Source organism: Octodon degus, unplaced genomic scaffold, assembly GCF_000260255.1.
Source record: "Octodon degus isolate 3935 unplaced genomic scaffold, OctDeg1.0 scaffold00220, whole genome shotgun sequence".
Taxonomy (NCBI): Eukaryota; Metazoa; Chordata; class Mammalia; order Rodentia; family Octodontidae; genus Octodon; species Octodon degus.
The window spans coordinates 2,856,790-2,877,248 of NW_004524796.1; the positions used below are offsets into that span (position 1 = coordinate 2,856,790).

A 20,459-nucleotide genomic window follows, 5' to 3' on the forward strand; every position below is an offset into this window, starting at 1 on the left:
CTCTTCCTTTTTTCTTCCATTTGTCCTTTTCCTTATCCAAGAAGGATGAGCTTTAGTGCTCATCCCGGTAGTTGAAACCTACCTTAGCCTTCGTGTACTGCTTTTGCAGATCACCAAGATCAGACAGAGGAGAGAGCTTAGGACCTTCTCAGATCTCTCTCGGGTATGCACACAGCTCGGGGATACTTTCGTCTTATGGCCTATCAGTGACTTGCTACTCCTCTATTAACATATCAAAGCTTTTAAAAGCCCCTTACAGATATTTCTTTCCCCAGCTTTTGCATTTAAGCTTTTGTTAGGTTATTGTTTCCCCACCTTCTATCACTTCTTTAAGCAATAGATAACGACAGTTTTTGACAAACATTCCCAAGAAAAACTTCTGTCTGCAGTGAAGGACTTCTGATTAGGTCAAATAAAAGCAGGTTTTTCGAGTTGTCTTTTCTAGGAAATTATCATGCAGCTTAAACAATGGAAATTCTTTGACAATGGAGCTTGGCAAGAGGTCCAGCCACATTCTCACCCCTCCAGCAGTAGTCAAACTGTTAGTTTTCACTGTGATTGTGGGGCTAATAGAAGGCACTGGGATTCAGACAAGTTAAAATAGCACAAAACTTATACTGTCATCACCAGGGTTCAGTCATTTCTCTTGCATAAATGCTTTTTGAATTCTTATAAACCTCTAGTCAATTTTATAAATAATATATTTTCAGAAGTACTACTCTACTATTTCTGGTGATCTCATGAAAAGTCTATTTTTGAGTTAATTAAAAGTTTTTCTTGGGCTGGCCAAATAGCTCAGCAGATTAAAGCACTTGCTTAGGCAGACACAGGGGCCAGGAGTTCAATCCTCGGCCTGCCATGCAGGCCCTGGCCCAGGAGTGTGCTGAGACTGGCAATTGAGACTGGGTGTGGTGGCACATGCCTGTAATCCTAGTACTTGGGAGGCTGTAAATAGGTGGATCACTGCGAGTTCGATCTAATGCATTGAGACCCTGTACACCCTGTGCACCCTGTCCTAAATGCAAAGAAAAAAAAAGAGTGTCCTTCGTGTCACAAAATGTACTTTAAAAATTTATAATGTATATGTAAAATACCTGTTTTTAATCTTGGACAATGATATCTGACAAATGATTCTCACTTTATCAAAATACATCATGAAATGGCTAATGTCTATGAATTAGACATTTCATTACTTTTCTTATTGTTGAGACAAAATACACAACACCTAAAGTTAAAAGAGAAAAAGTTTATTTGGCTCACAGTTTGTAGAGGTTTCAGTCCATAATTGGTTGGCTCCAAGGCAGGGTGGCATGACAGAGGGGCATCACTGTGCAGGTAGGAGGCTGCAAGAAGACAAGAAATGGCAGCAAGTGATGAAGCGGCACTCCTTCTGCCTCTTACATTTTGTCCAGGCTACCACCAGTGGGGCAGGTAGCACTCACAACGAGGGTGGGGCCCCCTTCATCACAGCATCCCGGCCTGAATGCCAGCATCACACACGCCAGATCCAGCCACCTCAAAGTGCCCCACCCATGACCACAAGAAGCTGAGCGGGGTGGTTAGACACAGACCGTAGCAGACATGATGGCTAACGTCCATGAAATGCATTTAATATTGGATTGCATAATCATGCAGAGAAAATCCTTAGCAAGGGAGTAAACCAGAACATAGTAATAGGGGTGTAGGCATTTGGTTAAGTATAGGCCCTCGAGATTCTGAATGTGTGTGTCAGCACGATTCTGCTCTGCTAGTGTGAGGACATTAGCAAATTCTGGGCTTAGTCTGTGCTTTGGTTTCTCCATCTATAAGATGACCTGACAATAGTACCTCTGTAGTAGGTCTTGTAAAATGAGTAATGTTTGTGAAAGCCAAGGGAAAATGTAATGTCTGGCATGAAATGTTTAAAATATAGTAGTTATTATTAGAAAGCCATTGACAGATGTTTTACTATAAAAATCTAATGCTGAGTATTTATGTCAACTCCACAGCTGTCTGACTCGTGTTCGAGTTTTCTCTCTTTTTGCTTTGTATGGTTCTGCACAATGCAGCAGGATTAATATTCCTATAGAATATTGTATTATTCTGCTGCCCCATAAACCTAGGTGTCCTTTGCCATCACATTTACCTAAATGCCAGCCTCCTGTCAGCAAGCGTAACTCTTATTTTCTGTAGATCAGACTTAACCTAAATTTTTTGTCTGTTTTTGATCCATTGGCCAGATATGCTGATAATCCAGCCAAGTCAAACCATCCCTCTTCTAAATGCTTCTAGATGCTTCCCTCCATGTTTATGTTTGATCACTAGTACCTGGAATCGTTTTCTGTCTGTGCTGCAGGAAACTCTGTGCTCTTCTCCACTTAAGTTCTCTTGCTGCTGTTCTCCCCACTGGCTCCTTTTCCTACATGAATGCTTGACACCACCAGACCCGATGCGCCCACTTAACCTCATTACACTGCTTTGCCCCCTCCATTCATTACTGATGAGTGAGCCGTGATGTCATTAGGTCTGCTCGTATCTCATTTTTGTTTGTGTATTTTGCCAGGACTCCTTGCATGCTTGTACAAAAATGATGTCTAGAAAGCCGTATTTTCAGAATGAATGCTGATATTTTGAGAGGATTCTCAAACATCCACTTATTGAAATTATCCTCCCCCTCCTTTCAGCATTTTTGGGGACTGAACCCAAGGTGCTTGCACTGAACCACATTCCCAACCCTTTTTAATTTTTTAGTTTTTAAGCAGGATCTCACCGAGATGCTAGGTTACTCAGGCTGGGCTTGAAGTGATCCTCCTGCCTCAGCTTCCTGGAATGTTGGGCTGATTTTTTTTTTTTGTTGCTTTTCATATTAATGTTGTTTATAAAAATACTTTAGCTATCTAAGTTATCTACCACGTTAATTGTTTTATGCTTTATAGGTTCCTCTCTGGTTTCCATCGAAAGTGCTGCGGAATCCAGTTTTCTGTCATATCTAGTTGAACCTCTTAGAAGCAAAACCAATTTTTGGATAGGATTGTTCAGAAATGTTGAAGGTAATATTGGAAGAACCACTTTATAATTACAAGCATTTAAAAATATTGTGTATAAAACAAGGTTTCACCTCCAGAAAGTCTTAAGTAATGGTCAATATGTGATGAATTTGAAATTTCAAACTTATTGTTATTTCAGATAAAAACTTCAAGTTTGAATGAATCATGTATTTATTATTCTCAAACCTGCTAATTAAATTTTCTTCTGTAGTTTAAAGACTATTTAAGGAACATTTTCCTTTTCTTGCCAGCATGAAAAACCTAGGGAAGGATAAGTATAAATATTTATAAAATTAGAAATAAATTTTCAGCTAAAACTACATAATAAACATATTCCTGTTGGTATGCTTCTCTGTAATAAGTCATTATAATCTTGACTGTTAAAAGACTACTTGTAAGAAATTCTTAATTGGAGTAAAGAATGATGTGCTTAAAAGTTTGTGCCAATAAGCAGAACTTAAAGTGGGTTATTTCTAACTTTGGTTTCCATTGGTTTTATTTGATGATCAGGAAAATGGATCTGGTTAAACAACAGCCCGTTAACCTTTGTCAACTGGAACTCAGGAGATCCCTCTGCTGAACGAAGTGATTGTGTAGTTATGGCTGCCTCTTCTGGGGCTTGGACTAATATTCATTGTTCTTCCTACAAAGGATTTATTTGTAAAAGACCAAAAAGTGAGTAAGAAGCTTGTGGTACAGTGTGCATGTTCAAAGGCCACCATTTCTTTCAAACAGTCCCATGCCAGGTGTGGGATTATAGAGGTCCACTGTGAGCCGGGGAAGCTTGCCTTTTATCAATGTGACAAATCCATTCCATCCAGTCTATTGCTGCCTACAGCTTTGAATGAAGAAGCATCCTCTGCCTGTCTAGCAATGCTGCCTGTTGACCCAGTAAGGTACCCTTGAGTATAGATTTGCTCATGTACAAGCAGCTGGGGCAGCCCATCTACGAAGCCTTTGGACACTAGGGAGCAGCATAAGAGGCCAGGACTGGAGAGGCCTTAGATTTGAGTATGGAAAAAGTCACAGGACACCAACTGCAGCTCCATCTGAGATGGCGTGAAAGACCTTGGCAAGAAGAAGTGGGAAAATGAGTAGTGTTAAGTGCTCACGGTGTGCCCCTGTCTGAACTTAAATAACCTGTCATTGCCATTTTATTTGATATCTTACCTAAGAGAGAAAGTTATTAATGAGATAGAAATTTAATTAAATGAATCAGATAAGCAAGTTATGTTCCCTCAAGAGGTTTTATCCAATTTTTAGCCTTCTTCAACTCTGTTTTAACATTTTATACCCTCTGGTTCAATGTTTTTTTTTTTTAAATTTTACTTTTCACACAAATACCTCCTAATGCCTTGAGTTTCAGTGGGCCCATTTCAAAATCCCCATCCCAGAGTAGTTGACTGATGGGTAGGTTGAGTAGATTTTAAAAAAAGTATCAGTGTTAAAAATGCAGCATGGAGGATCACTGTTTTAGATCTTAGAATGTACTCAAACTCACTGTGTAGTTGTAGGTTGCTGTTGCAGAGTAGCTAGCTAAATGGATGGAGGATGGACAGATCTTTTTGCTAGCTGTATCTCCAGCTTTGTCCATGTATCTATCTATCCATCCGTCTCTCTATCCATCCATCTATTGATCCTCCCATTCATCATATTATGTTGTCATAAGTCAAATATAAAGGATTCCTTGTATCTCCGAGGAAATAAAATTTATTATCTACTATTTTTGCTTTTTATAAATATTTATGGCTTTTTATTTCCAGTTATTGATCCTGAACCAACTCGAATATCAACTACAGCCACAGGTAAGACAATTATGAAATTTCAGGTTTGAAAAACCATAATAGTCCCTTCCTACCCCTCCTGAACCTTTAGTAAAGTTGCTTGAGCTAAGTATCCTTCATCATTAATGTGCATCATTATTCCACTGTGAAGTAATGAGCCAATAAAGAGTACTGACAGTCTGAATTTGGGGGTCCTGGGTGGACTTTCCAAGAGCAACACCAAAGGAGAGCCTGAGTACAGTTGATTGAGCCAAGTCTTTTATGGATAGTGTAGGGTGTTAGTGCAACAGGCTTAGGTGGGCATGAGATTGGGGCCACAACAGTGGCTGAGTATGTGGCTGAAGCAATGAATGCTGCAACCCCACTGGTGGGGCTGGTGTGTCCAGCCTAAGCAGAGTAAACCTAATTCCAGGGCTTGGTGGGGAAACTACGGGATTAGGAACAGGCTGTGATTGTTCTTGAAGCTCAGGAATTTGGAAGTGGTGATGGTGGTGGGACTGTTGCTCATGGAGGTCAGACCTGTCACCCACTTTAAATAATATTTTAGAAAAATGGGACTTGAAATGGATTGGTGTTTTTGTTTTCCAAAGTTATTGAAGACATTGCTTGCTGTTTTACAAAGCATTATTTGGAAAATCATGGAAGAAATTTCTCTTAGGAATCTTTGGTAGCTCTTTTCTATTTTTAGCAGGTTTTTGTTTGAAGTTTTATAGATGATTTGAATTCAGGAACTTTGATGTTGTTGGCTGCTAAAAAAAAGAACTTCACTAAGATTTATCACTTCCCTATAACTCCTGTCTTACTATAATGTGTTTGTGAGCAGGTCAACTTATTTTGAAACATGGTGTGTATATACATATATGAAATGTATATATTCATATAACATATTTATATATTTTAAACTATTTCAACGTTCATAAACAAAATATTCTTGCAACTAAATAGTCATATTAACCTTTTAAATAACTGCATATTATGTTGGGTCTTATTTTTAAGTCTTCCATTTCTGTTTGGTATCCCTTGAGAGAAAACCTCACGCATTTCACTTTTTCAAGAAAGCAATTTGTATTGTTTTATATCACATCCAACACTCTTTCTCCCTCCACTTGTTTTCTAATGATTTTATTCATTTATAGCTGATGCCAGGAAGATGGAGCCTTCCAAAAGATCTTCCAGTTCAGCAGGAGTGGTGGTTGTTGTGGTCCTCCTGATCGTAATGGGTGCTGCGCTGGCTGCCTATTACTTTTATAAGAAGAGACAGATGCACATACCTCAGGAAACCACCTTTGAAAATACTCTCTATTTCAACAGTCATTCAAGTCCAGGAACTAGTGACACAAAAGATCTCATGGGAAATATTGAACAGAATGAACATGCAATCATCTAGTGTGGTAACATCATGTTGTTACATTTGGATTTTATAAAATTGTAACTAAAATTTTGAATTTTTTAATTCAATGTGATTGTTTCTTTTAAAAATTAGTACTGCAGTGTATTGCTTTGTCCCCTTTCTTTGCCTATTGAACAATAATTGCTCATTGTCTAGCCTGGCAAGATATTTTCACAAAAAAGGATACTAATGTTGATGACTACTTTTAAAAATATCTTAGGTGAATACACAGCAGCACAGTGCCAACATTTCAGCACCATTGGTGGGAAGCTAAGGTCAACATCATGCTGGTTAGGAGGATTCCAGAAATGGGCTAGCGAAATAGCTCCGAGGCAGGTACAGCACCTGCCTGGCAAGTACAAGGTCCTGAGTTTGATTCCCAGCACAAAGTCATCCAACCAACCAACCAAACAAACAAACAAGAAGAGTTCCAGAAATAACTATCCAATTTCTTGAAATATTTTAAGGAGCTCCCAAAGGCATGTCACTACTAAACTGTAATGCAGCAATTAGACCATTTTAAAATAAGGACAGATAACCTGAGACAGAATAAAAATTTAGCCAGTTTTTTCTTTTACTAGTGTTGAGATCACTCCAGTTATTTAGGATTGTATTTTATCCACTTGAAGAAGAGTAAGGTGCTGGTGAACCTTGTTGTCACCAAGCAAGACTTTATGAGCTGAATAGTACAAATGTGGTTTTTTTCCCCTGCTCTTATATGTATATGAGAAAGGCAAAGATGTGAAATAGAAATGTAAATTTGCATAACTGGATGTACTTAGATAATGTGAAATGAACATTAAAGACAAGATCTATTTTTAATAGATTTGTATTTTGGTGATATTATTAAGTGTAAATTTGCTTTAAATAATGTTTACCTTACAGTTTACTTTTAAACAGCATTATTAGTAGAAGAATTTGTTAAGTTGAATTCTTCATCTGTTTGGAGAAGGTATGTTGCTCAAACACCATACATCAAATGAGTTCTTCCTCCATAATAAATTCTGCAGTTTTTCCAGTTCTTCCCTTATAACATGAACTCAAAATTCAAAAGTTGAAAGCATTATTACAGAGAAGTAAGACTTATTACCTCCCTTCAGTAATTCCTTTGTGCGTAAGAACCTTGCTTTAGATAAAGCCTTCTGTGTATTATGGAGTGTCTTGTAGCTTTCATGTTCCTGAGATGGTACCATCCTGTCAACCCATTCTGTTACTTTCTTAATGGGCACCACGCAGGCAGAAGTGCTTCACCCAGAGTCACTGGGAAAGCTTTCTTAGATGGCATCAAAAAGACAAGGAGATGCAAAAACATGTTTATTTCCATGTGTGCATTTTATTAGGGGTAGGATGGATAACTACAATTTCAAGAATGTCTGTAATTTTTTTTTTTTAAAAAAGGATTAAGAAGCATTCAACTGAGTAGAGAATATGACGGGCTTCCCAGTACCCCAACTTGTATAGGTGGCAGGGAGAAAGAAACAAGAAATGAGAAGTGGACAATTTGGGGAAAGCTTGTTGTGTACAGAGTACTCCGTTCTGCACCTCAAGTAATAGAGAACAAATTACTTTTCATTTTCTTGGTAAGAAAAAGGTATGTTCCATTAGAAGAATTCCCAATGGAAACATTGGCTACATCAACAAAGCAGTGTATTATGAATTACATCGTGTGTGTGTGTGTGTGTGTGTGTGTGTGTATTTGTGAGTGGACTGTATGTATGTAAGAATCTCCCCTCCAAATACATGACAGTTAAAAATGTGGAATATGAAGAAATACATGAGAAAGTATGGTTTATGAATTCTTTATACAAGTTTTCTAATTATTATTCAAGGCGGTATTTTCACAGAAAATATTTCGGACTCTGAAGAACTCGTATCTCAGACTCAAATATCTTATCATTTCAGGAAACAATATGTGTTTGACAGGGTTTCTGAGTATTATACATCACACTCTCAGATTATCTGCTTGAATACATACTCAAATAGATCAATCATGTATGTTTACATATCTATCCAAACACAGTGCTAAAATATCAAAGATATATTTTGGGATGAAGTAATAAGGTATAAAAGAGTAATCTCTGTGTTGTTTGTCTAATTCATTTGTTCTTGTACTTGATTGTTGTAGTTTATTTGTTGTTTTTCTTTTTAAGCAGGATGTTCTCTCTAGGGGTTTTGTGTTTAAGTGCTATTGCTTTCTTCACTGGCTTTGCATTTGTTTTAGGTTTTCATCAGAATCTAGCAGCTAGCAGATAACATAATGGTGTTTTTCTTCAGAGGAGCTCAAATAATGTGAATAGTCTGTAACTTGAACTCAAAAAATAAAGGTGATGTGTAGAGAGACTGGAGGACTTGACTCATATTTTTTGTATTTATTTATTCACATATCTGTGCATTGATCAAATTTTTCATCAAATAGTTCTGTTTCTTGAGCATCTGATTTATGTGCGGGCCATTGAGCTAAGCCCTGTAGATTCACATATAGATAACAAGCATGAACTGTTGACAAGAAGGGTAGTCTGGAGTGAGCTGGGTCAGACGTGCAAGGATCATTTTACGCCACTCTGGAGGAAGCACTGGTAGGCTGTGTCAAAGGTCTTCATGGGGGAAGCGAAAGATACAGCTGCAATGTCAGCAGAAAGACAGTCACCACTTTGTGGGCCTGGAGATGATATTTTGAGGGCCCTCATTAAGATAAATAATACCAAGGTGGATATAAAAGCGAGCATTCATAGAATAGGAGAAAAATCCTGAGAAATTATAAATTCTTGAAAGCTGGCAACGAACATCACACATTGAGGACCACTACACATTATTCATTTTTTGATACCTAACTTTCTGATGTTCTTCCTATATATTAGTTTGCTAGGGTGGACCAAAGAGAGTATTTATGATGGCTTAAGCAGTAGAAATTTATTTTCTTACAGTTCTGGAGGGTGAAGTGTGAGGTTGAGGTGCTGGTGAAGTTGATTCCTTTGAAGCCTCTGTCCCTGCCTTGTCCATAGCCTTCCCTTTTTGCCTCTTCTCATGGTTGTCCTTCTGTGACTGTGTTCCTTCTGTCCTAAGTGCTTTGTACAAGGACATGAATCAGACTGGACTCCAGCTCCTCCTCCTGACTACCCCATTTTAACTTAAGCACCGCTTTGAAAGCTATACATTCATAATTCCAAATTAATGTGAAAAAGAGCTTCAACATACAAATTTCAAAGGTGCAAAATTCAGTCCAGGCTATTCTATTTTGATTGTGCTTTGTATTTACCCAATTGATCTAGAGAAACAAATAGGAGATAGAGCAAGAAAGAGAGAGATTGTGCTATTATTACCTGTCTAATCTACCTATCAATCTAGAGAAAGTTGTTTTAAGGAATTGAATCACATGACTTTAGAGGCTTGGAGACCCCAAAATTTATAGGCCAGGCCTGGCAAGATGGATATCATGGAAGACTTGCAATGCAGGTACACTTTGCTGGTGCTCAACCTGTGAGGAGGTCAGTGATTGCTCTATTGAGGCCTTCAATGGACTCGATGAAGCCTATCTATATTGCAAAGAGTAATCTTTTTAATTTAAAATCCACCAGTCAAAATATTTATTGTATTTAGTACAGGGAGTACAGGGTCTCACTCCCTGTACTCCCTGTAGAGTAGATTGGATGCATAGTGATCCTCCTGTTTACAGCCACCTAAGTGCTGGGATTACAGGCACGCACCACTACGCCCAGTCTCAGTCACAGTTTCAGCACATCCCGGGAGCGGGGCTGGCACTGCAGGTCTGGGGATTGAACTCCTGACCCCTGTGTCTGCCTGCCTAAGCAGGTGCCTTAATCTGCTGAGCTATTTGGCTGGTCCCCACCAATCAAAATATTAACCTTGCCCAAAATAGCTTCACAGAAACATCAAGAATAATATTTGACTGAGTATCTAGTGCTGTAGGACAGCCAAGTTGTTATATAAAATTGAACATCAAACTCCTTTAGTGGCAATAGATTTTTGTTTGTATTGTAGAGGGAATAGAAAGATAATTCTGTGTTTGGTCTAATTAGTTGGAAATTAAAAAATATATATATACGAAGCATTAAAAAGTTTCACCTACCAATTTTATTAATAATTGTGAAATTTTAGGATTAGAGTCAAATATGGTTAAACTACCAAATTGTTGTTATTTAAAGCATTAATATTTCAGGCTACTGGTTTTGAGGGATATGTGGATAAAATGAGTAATCTTAATTAGCTTTAGATTTGATGATATTAATCTAGTTTTGATTTCTTTTTATAATGGTACATTTCTTGGTTTGTCCTCTTGCCCTAGCAAAATGCCTGGGTCTGAGTAATTTATGAAAGAAAGAGATTTAATTTAGCTCAGAATTCTAGAGGGGGGACATTCAAATAGGTACGGGCATCTGCTTGGAGGCTAGTAAGACCCTGATGGTAGTTCCACTCATGGTGGAGACGCAATAGGAGTTGCAAGAGGAGGAGGGTATGGCAGAGAGACAGAGGTGAGGCAGACCCACTTTTGTGGTGACTGATCCAGTCTTGTGGGATCTAATTTACTCCAAAAAACTTTAGTCCCCTCCAGGGAACTAACACAGTCTTTCCATAAGAGACACACAACCACAAGGGCAGAGTGCCATGATCTAGTCACCGCGCACAGAGTCCCATGGTGTAAAGGCTCCCTGTTCTCCACGCCTTTACTTTGGGAAACAAGTCCCAGCATGTGAACCTTTAGGGGTCACCTCTTATCCAAAGCTTGGCAACGGGCAATTTTGGTGGTTTGTATTTAAGTCTTTTCCCAGTGTGTGAAAATGATTTGCTTACCTTCATTAACTAAATTGTCATATACCTAATGTTATTGTCACAAATTTATTTGAAATTTCTGTGTTTTTAGTCATAAGTTACCAACTTTTTGGAGTGGTCTGAAAATTCCACTGTTACTATTTTTTTTCCTGAACTGAGAATAATCTCTATTATTTTTACAATTATTTTTTGCCTTGTTTCATATTCACACTAACCTTACTGACATTTTCTCCTAAACTTTTAATACATTTAAAATGGTGAAATAGTATAAATTCTGTACATCCAGAGTTGCATTCCTCTAGTTTCTATAGAAAAATTTCTGATTTGATTTAATTGAAATGTTCCAAGGAGGCTTTTCCAAATTTCAGTTTAAGTGGTGTGTCTGATTAAGCTCTAATACCACCTTCTCACTGGGGTAGAAGAAAAGAAAACCATGAAGTGGTTTTCATAATTGTCTACACTGTTACTGACACTTTCTATTTTCACTAGGCATTGTGGATAACTGACAACTTGTTTTATTTTGATATTCTGCTGAGTTTCTCTAGAGTTGCTGGAGCATTCACACCTTTCTAACTTTGTTTCTCCTGTAATTCCCACTTGCTTTGAGCCAGGGGACAGAAGGATAGATTAATACTGCTCTACAAAGCCCATTCTAGTGCATGAGGGATGGCTTCATACAGGCACGGCAGACAGGTTTATCTCTAGGAGCCTTGTGTAGAGTGACTTTTTTGATGTCCATTTTTCTCAGTCAATCTATGATGGTTACTGTGCAAACATTTATGTCCAAACATAAATCCAAGCATGCCAGAGAAATATTGCAGAAGGCAAGCCCTGGTCAGATAGTTTCATGTTAGGGAAGTAAGCTGGAATGGGCCTGACTTAGTCAAAAGAGAAGTTAACTCAGTCAGTTGATCAGCTTTAAAATTGGATGTAGATATTTCCTGGGACGTGGAGGGAAAGGGGAGAGCCCTGCCTGAGGAGCACAGCTTTGACCTGAGAAGTTCCAGCCAGTCGCTGATCTTTCTTTTCTGATGACCTGTCTGTGAGCTTCATACGGGCTAAGCCAGTCTGATACAACTAAGCAAGGAACTCCTTGTAATATGTCTCTATATGTGTATATGTATCCATGATCATTAATTTATCTGTTTTGTGTTTCTAGTTGAAACCTAGTTGATAAGCCATTCTGATATTGACAGCTGTGCACATATATTATTTCATTGAAACTCAAACCAAATGTATTTCAAATTCCACATGTGTCTACTAAATTCCCCCAAATGTTCATGGTTATTCTAACTCTATCAAATACAAGAATTGTGATGGAAAGTTAGTTAAAAGGAAAAGTTTAAAACAACTATGTTTACTGTGTCTTACACAAATTGTATTTTAAGCTGAATGTGGTGATGAATGCTTGTAACCTTAGCATTCTGGGAATCTGAGGCAGAAGGGTTCCAAATTCTAGGTCAGCTTGGTCAATGGAGCACCTTACAACTCTTTGTCTCAAAAAATAAAAACAGCTGAGACTATGGGGCAGTGTGCAAGCCATGAGTTCAACTTCCAGTGTCACACACACACACCCCAAAAACCAAAAAAGTTTAGAAACTTGAAGGGGGCCATGAGAGTGAGAGAACATTCACTTCATCCACTTCACTGTTAACTCCTCTGAGTGTCAGCAGCAGAATGTGAGGGCAGAGGCCTCAAATGGAAATTGAGCAGAGCTTCTAGGATGAGCGGAAAGCATCTTGGGAGGTGGAGGAAGGTGAAGCTGGGCAGAGGGTGAGGAATAATTTGAGCAGAGTCACTGAGATGAGAAGGAACTGGGTGTATGGTGGATGGAGTACGGGGAGAGGCGGGCAGGGAGTGGAGCATGGGAGTCATAGGCTTAAATACTGATGGGGGACATTCTACAGCCTCAGCACCCTGGTGTGTGTCAGGCTTGGCTCCTGGGATCTGAGCAGAGACAATGTGTTTCACTTTGGAGGCCACATGTGCCATTTGGAGTAATTTAAAAGAATCCAGAAATGATCCTCCTTTATATTCCAGCATTTAAATTTTGAGCCACAACAAAGGTATTGTAGTACACACCTAGAAAATGAGTTGAGACTTAGGTCATATAACTATGTGGAAAATAATTATATTTTTCTCTATAACAAAATAGGTAGAAAAACCTACTTTAATTTGGGCGCATTTGGATTACTAAGAATATAGAGCACCTATATCGGGAGAATTCCTTGTCTCCTGATAATCTTATGGAAAACCAGTTACCAGAATATAAATATAAAAACGTTTTCAGTTATCTTCGATGTCTAGTGAAAATAGAAAGTGTCAACAGCAACATAGACAACTATAAAAACACTACATGGTTGTCTTCTACTCCAGCTTATTGACTGTGGGTGCTTTGATACACACTGTCACCTGGATCTCACCCAAGACCTGGAATCTAGGAGTGGGATGCACCCATCACCTTAGTTAACAGAGTGAGCAAACAAATACTCCATGTGATTCCACTGAGCTGCAGTAGGTGGCCATTCCTATAGTCAGGTGTGAAAATTGAGCCGTTAATGGAATATTATTATTATTGTTTTATTTTTTTAAATTAATTTCATTGAGAAAAAATTGCAATGTGACAGCTTCAAAACAGGTTGGCAGGAGAGGTACAACAATTAATACATTGCATATTGTTGTCTTTGTAGTAGTTATTCATAGCACAAGATGCAGACATGATATCCTCTCCAAACACTATTAGTACAGATCTTTTTTCTTATTGAATTAAGAGAAAGTAGCTATATATCTACCCTATTTTGTATATACAGGTACAAAATTGTCCTCCACTTATATTACCTTTTTTGTTCAGTTTTGTCAGAGGTGGGTATTCCATTGCCATCCAAATATTGTAGGTGCATGAATTCAGCAAAATATTCCAATATAGTCCAGTACTCCACAATAGTAGTGGGTTATCCACAGGACTAGCAACGTCCAAATCTGATAACTTGAGCCTTCCACAGCTCAGCATATTAACATGGCTTCACTTTTCATATCTTGTTTCTACACTTTTCAGCTGGATGGTTAAGACTAAGATAAAGCAAGACCTATACAACAAAGAATGTAATTTTTGTATCTGACATGGTCAGTCAAGTTCCCTCAGGACTTATCTTGAAACCTTGTAGCGCACTTTGTAGATCCTTCGTGAGTGTCAGCTATGTGGATGAGTCACGGCCATTGCTTGGCCTATTTGCTCTCTGTGAAAGCCTGGGAGAATGTTTTCTCTCCATGTGACTCTCTTTAGGTACATACTACATCATCGATCACATTCCTCTGTGACCCCGTAATCTCCTTGATCAGAAAATTTGGGGTACAACTGAGTTACATGATGTTACAGTACAGGTTCTCCTATGTCCTGAGTCTTCACTGACCTTGAAAGGCTAGGGCCAAAATGTTGGCTGGCCTTGCAGCCCTTCTTTTTCTCTAATGTTTGGTCTGCAAACTTAGGTTGTCAGCCCTCCAGAAGAGAAGCTTATTACTACCCTACAACATATGCAGGTAGGTTTAACCTCACCATCTGTCTGAATATCAAATATCTTAAGCATAAGATAGAACATCTTTTAAAAAAAAGCAAAAAAAAAAAAAACCCATTTACTTGAGATACAGTCTGGTCATAATTTATATGTCATGGCAAGCATTCATAAATGAAATATTATTGAAAGATGTGGCCTTTGGAAGCGATTGGGCCAAGAGAGCTCCTCCCCTTGGGTAAGGGCCTTAAAAAGCAGGAGCCCTACTCTCCACATAGGAAGCCACAGACTTCCTCCCCTCCAGAGACTGCTGAGGAAGGACTCTCTCCAGACATTAGTGTCTGGTCTCAGCCTACACAACAGGAGAAGATGGCTCTTCAGTTCTTTATAAGTTACCTGGTTTGCCTGTTGGAGTCTATTATAACAACACAATGGGATTAAGATGTGAAGAATTGTTAAATACCACTAGGTTGGAGGTATTGGTTATTCCTCAGGCTTTCCTACTAGGTTAAATTCTTGAGAACATGATTATAGTCATTTCTGTCACAGTGATGGTACAGCAGTTGGTAACTTTTCTGGCATAGAATAGCTACCCCAAACTTAAGCAATTTTCAACCAAAGAAAGTATATGACCCCAAATTACCACTTTATAATTTGCCTTTTCTGTGCTTCTGATTTTTATTAGGGAGTACATATTGTATCACAATATAAAAAGACTTCCCTTAAAACATTGTTTTTGGTTAAACCTCAGTAGTTGTTATCATACAAATGTATCAGGAGACTTTTTCAACCGGAAATTTCATCCAAACCGCTCACCCACTTACCAAGACCACATATGTTGGTATTAGTATTTCCTTAGCACTCTGCAAATCATGCTTTGTATTTGGAAGTCCTTCACTTTCCCAACAGGAAAATGACACTAGTGTTACAAAGGCTGTCTGACTTGGAGAGAAGAATGCAACCAGTGAGGCTCTAAAATCTTCACATAATTCCTGGAAGCTCTGTATAATTAGCCAGCTCATTCAACTAGCCAGGAGTGATGAGTAGAAATCTTCCCTCTCACAGCTTTCTCCCTTTGGGCCTGATTACAGCTTGCCTGCATGTGTTTCCTGGAAGCTCTAAAGAAGTCTAAGAACCTACTGTGTTCTTACATTGTTTTTATTTCTGTGCTGGTTTAATTATTTTAAGAACAAGAAAGTTCCAGCTGTCTGGATCTGTCCTGTTGTATGGTTCTGTGAGGAGTTCTTGAATGTCATTGGGCACAGAAGTTGCATAAAGAGGTTTTTTCAAGCTTAGTTTGTTTCTTTTTTAGTGCGTCCCTGAGACTTGGATGAAGTAGACATGGGACAGAGCCATGGAGGCTGTTTTGTAATAGACCTGGGAGATTCTGAGGCATACAACCTTAGACTTCAACTTTGGTGACTATACTAGGGCCCTATTATATTGAAATAGCATCTCCCCAAAGCTGTGAAAAATCTCAGATAATAGCCCAACAGCGTAGGAGCTAACTACTTACCAGTACACTCACTTAAATACAGTATGACCAAAAATTGCATAGTTTTGTTAGCTTTCTATAAGATAACAGGAAATATAAAAACAATTTTAGCAAATTCATTAACTTTTCTGTGTATCATATGCTTAAAACATTCAACATAAAATGCAATGTTCCGATCTAGACAGTAGTATGTAGTCTCTTTCCAAATTCTTTTTATATTGTTGTCGGTCTTAGTACAACACATTTTACATTGTTGCGTTGGCTTTCCCTTTTTTCTATGGGTGTATAATTTCAATAACATATCTGTCCACTACACATAAGGATGAAGACATTGATGATGTGATCCTGGTTGGGATTTTGCTATTTCGTATTTTTCAATTATTTAGTCTGTTAGATCTAATCTAAATGATAATTGACTTTTGAATCCTCTTGTTTTGAGAAAATAATAAATGTGTTCCATATTTTTGGTCCAGAAGGTGAATAAATATTTTACAATAATATTTTTCTCTGTTTTTCATTATATGATAACTTCTTAGATGTTGGTCAACTCTGTCAATACTGTCCATAGAATTATTATAATCAATGACCACCATTGAAATATTTTTAGTTCTGTTTTTTCTTTCAAATTCTATAATTTCTGCACTATGAATAGTTGACAATAAAGAGATAACTTTGTTTGTCTTCTGTTTCACAATATGGACTGTTTCCTCTCTGATATGCTAATGTTTCTCCCTTTTTCAGTTTTTTCTTTGGGAAGATCTTTTGTTATTTCTACCCACTTACTCAGCTTCAGTGTCCCAAATATGTCCACTTTTTATTGTAAAAGAATACCACTGAGTTTTGGAGAAGTATAAAATTCATATCAAATTTACTTGGATAAGAGTTTTAATAGATTGTAGCATGAACTTACAGGTTATTTTTCAGAAACAAAACAAATGCAAATTGTTAAAATGAAATAACCAGAACTTACTAGATTTCACTAAAAGCAAACATCAAAGGGGAGTATGATGTTCCAAGTTTTAAAAAAGAGGGTTGGAGAGATAGCTTAGTGGACTAAGCACCTTAGGCAAGCGCAGGGTCCAGGATTCAATCCCCGGCACCACATGCTGTGCAGGCCTCCTCCCTGGGCATGCTAAGCTGGATACCATGATCAGGTGTGGTGGCACACACCAGTTATTCCTGTGCTGGGGAGGCTGAAAACAGGAGGATCACTAAGAGGCTGAGCTGCATAGTGAGACCTGATGCCAAATACATTAAAAAAAAAAGGTTGCAAAGCATCATTGATGTAAAAGACATCTGAGTGTTTCTCATGCAAGCAAGAATCTACTGGTTGAAATGACACCTGCCTGAGCAATGCTTTGTACAATCAATATGTTAACAAATGCACCACCTGAGTGACACTCAAGGGAAACTCTTAAGTGATTAAGCAAAGTTGAAGTTTCTTCATTATTTCTGGTTCAGTTAACCCCGAACCATAGATGCTAAGATTCAAGTATGTATTTACCATCATGAAAGTCCCCAGGGGCCTGTGAGTTAAAGGCTTGGTCCCAGGTGACATCATTAAAAAGTGATGGACTCTTTTGAAGCTGTGGCCTTGTGGGAAGGAAGCCTTAGATCATGGAAGCCTATTCTTTAAGGGGACTGTGGGACCCCAGTCCTGTCTTCCTCTTTGTTCCCTAGCCTATGATGTAACTGACTTTACTCGACTGCACACCCACACCAGGGAGGGCTACCTCACCCAAGCCCCAAAGCAATGGATAGGCCTAATTTGTGAGTCAAAGAAAGCCACTTTTTCTCGATAAGTTGATTTTCTCAGATATTTTATTATCATGCCCCAGAGTGGCCTCACAGTACTTTCTCCCTGTGCTGTCTCCTGCTCTCCTCAAGAGATAATATCCCCACAACCTTCTCAGCAAGACTACTGAGGAGAGTGGACATTTGTTTTACTTGTCCAAGCTTGGAATAGGAGCTATATGAAGGAAAGGCCAGACAGTCCATCCACTCTGGGAAGAACCTAAGTGTTTCTGAAAAGAGCCATTTCTCTCAGCAGTGCTAATAACAGTGAAGTGTCCCAGTAGAGATGCCTACCTCATGGGACGGCAAGATTCTTTGGGTCAAGTTTTGTTCACCTTCTAGGACTAAATGGAAACTTCTGACACTCCTGACCACCATAATCTACTAACCCAGCCTTATTCTCTGGAGGAGAGAACAGAAGAAACAGAAACCACATCTGTATTGATGAGAAAATTACAACAATTTTAAGGGGAGTCTGTCTCTTTTCTCTCAAGTTTTTGAAAATCAAAGTAGTACTTGGCTCTTCTTGTGATATAATTGCAATTACTTAAGCATCTCCCACACAGGCACATTAACATAAAATTAAATAGGATTTGAAGCAATGTCTGCCGGTTGCCAGATACCACCATAGGACCTGATTCTGAAACTCAGGCCCTTTCTCCCGATCTGGAATGACAGAGAAGAGACATTAAAGTTTCCAGCAGAGCAGAAGGTAGGATGTGGAGTTGCCAGTGTTTAGGAAACTACTTCTCTGTATGTGATGGTTTTATCTGGCAAGGTTTGACCCTTGCAGGAAAATTCTTGAGACATGAGTGAGGCCTCTGTGGTCTCTGTTTTATGGGTTGAGTTTGCATTACATTACAAGCTCTGATTTTATCTGCCTATCAGGCTTCTCTCAGGCCCCTTCCTTCCGTGTGAAAAAAGGGTGTAAGGACAGACTGATTACAACAGGGATGCTTTTGTGAGAAGAGTCCATTCCAGGAGTGCATGTGCTTGATGCCTCTGCTATGAGCCACCTTCCCAGACAGATGGCAGCTGGCTGGCTGCACCTGCTGTTGATCTCAGCACCTTGGATGGGAATCGCAAAGCAGGTTTGGGGACTCCTGTATCACTAGCAGCAGGGCCCCACCTCAGCCAGTGAAGACACTGGGTCACACATGTAGGATGTGAAAAACAGACCCAGTAGAGACTTATGTCTGAGCCTCTGACTTGAACGTCATTGCCAAGCAGCCAAGAATCTGGCAGGGTTTCTGAGGAGTCTCTGCCAACTCATTTCTGAAGCCACAGTTTTCCTCTGAAGTCCTCCTCAGGATGTGTACAGTTTTGTGCTTGTTTTGTATTTCACTTTTCTTATATGCCAGATTTTTTTTTCTTTGAGAGGCACCAAAACCTCTGGGGTTTCAGTGTGGGTAGGGAGAGGAGCAAGGACAGCAACTTGTGGAGGTCAGCAGTATCAGGTAGCCTTTCCTGAAGTCAGTCTTTGGAGGATCCAAGCCACTGTGTTCTTCAACCAAGAATATTTCACAGTGCCAAGCCTCAGGATGTCAAAGAACTGCTTACAAAATACTCTTTCATAAGAAATTGAAAGATTTAGCATGCCTGCCAACATCTCTCATATAGGCTATGACAAAAACCGAAAAAAAGTCCAAGGACCATGATAGCGTGTTCTTTGTGGAACAGACCACACGCAGCTTTTCTCTAACAATTTCCATTATCTGCCTTTAAAACTTTGGTGTTTGCCACCAGTTCCATGAAATTTATAAAAAATATCCAACATGGAGTGTGCTCAGAGCAGGTGGCCTTAAGAATGGCTTTTGTTTTTACAGCACACCCAACAGGAATCTAGGGTCAGTGTGACAAGGAGCACAATGCTTATGACTTCCCTGTGAGCAAATGTCCTAAACATAGACTCCATATACTTCCACATGGCTTCTGGATAGTACCACTGGCACAAGGCTCAGTAGTGGGGGATGTTATAGCATTTAGTGAGGGAGGTGAACATTTTAAGCCTGTCCACTGTATCCATGGGTGACCTGTTGGTGGTCCAAGAAGTAAACACTGAATTTCTATGTTCAGCAAAATAATTCAATAATAATAATAATAATAATAATAATAACGAAATGTCCAAGTAAAGGAGAAATGTGTTTCCAGGACTATAGTAGGTACAACACCTGTACAGCCTACAGCATCTATACTTCATGCAATTTTTAAAGCTTGGTATTTCTCCTCTTCAACTAATGGGGTTTCCATTTTCTCTGCATCTAATAGTGAAGCATCAAGTTTATAAGATGTAAAGAACAAAAGCAGAATTCTGACGACAATGTAACTTCAAACTCAAAAGCTGTCACTGTGCCCCAGCCAAGGGCATGTGGCGAAATACACTCTGTTCTTCAGAATTAATCAATTTTTCCCATTATTTTATTGAGAAATAAATAGCAATGAGACAGTTTCAAAACAAATTGGTAGGACAGTTCCAATAATTAACACATTGCATACTGCCTTCCTAGTGGTTATTTGTTGTACAAGATGCAGACATGATATCCTATTTACAAAATCTATTAGAAAAAATGCCTATATTCCTTGAATTGAGAGAATGTAGCTATATATTTATCCCAACCATTTTGAATACATAGATACAAAGTCGTCATTCATCTATATACCCCTTTTCTTGGT

At 38.8% G+C, this 20,459-nt stretch overlaps 1 protein-coding gene and 1 non-coding gene across 2 annotated transcripts in view; both read left to right on the plus strand.

Annotated features, from left to right (window-relative positions):
* Mrc1 (mannose receptor C-type 1) overlaps window positions 1-7,588 on the plus strand; it is a 107,542-nt gene extending 99,954 nt beyond the window's left edge. Inside the window, exons 27-30 of the mRNA XM_023705431.1 lie at window positions 2,916-3,029; window positions 3,537-3,701; window positions 4,790-4,831; window positions 5,947-7,588. Coding sequence (XP_023561199.1) covers window positions 2,916-3,029; window positions 3,537-3,701; window positions 4,790-4,831; window positions 5,947-6,197 — 572 coding nt within the window. The 3' untranslated portion in view covers window positions 6,198-7,588. The remainder of the gene's footprint in view (window positions 1-2,915; window positions 3,030-3,536; window positions 3,702-4,789; window positions 4,832-5,946) is intronic.
* An 11,975-nt stretch (window positions 7,589-19,563) lies between these two features.
* LOC111813761 lies at window positions 19,564-19,692 on the plus strand. Its single transcript, XR_002818934.1, has one exon. It is a non-coding gene; the product is annotated as a small nucleolar RNA SNORA11 (small nucleolar RNA).
* Window positions 19,693-20,459: the final 767 nt, after the last annotated feature.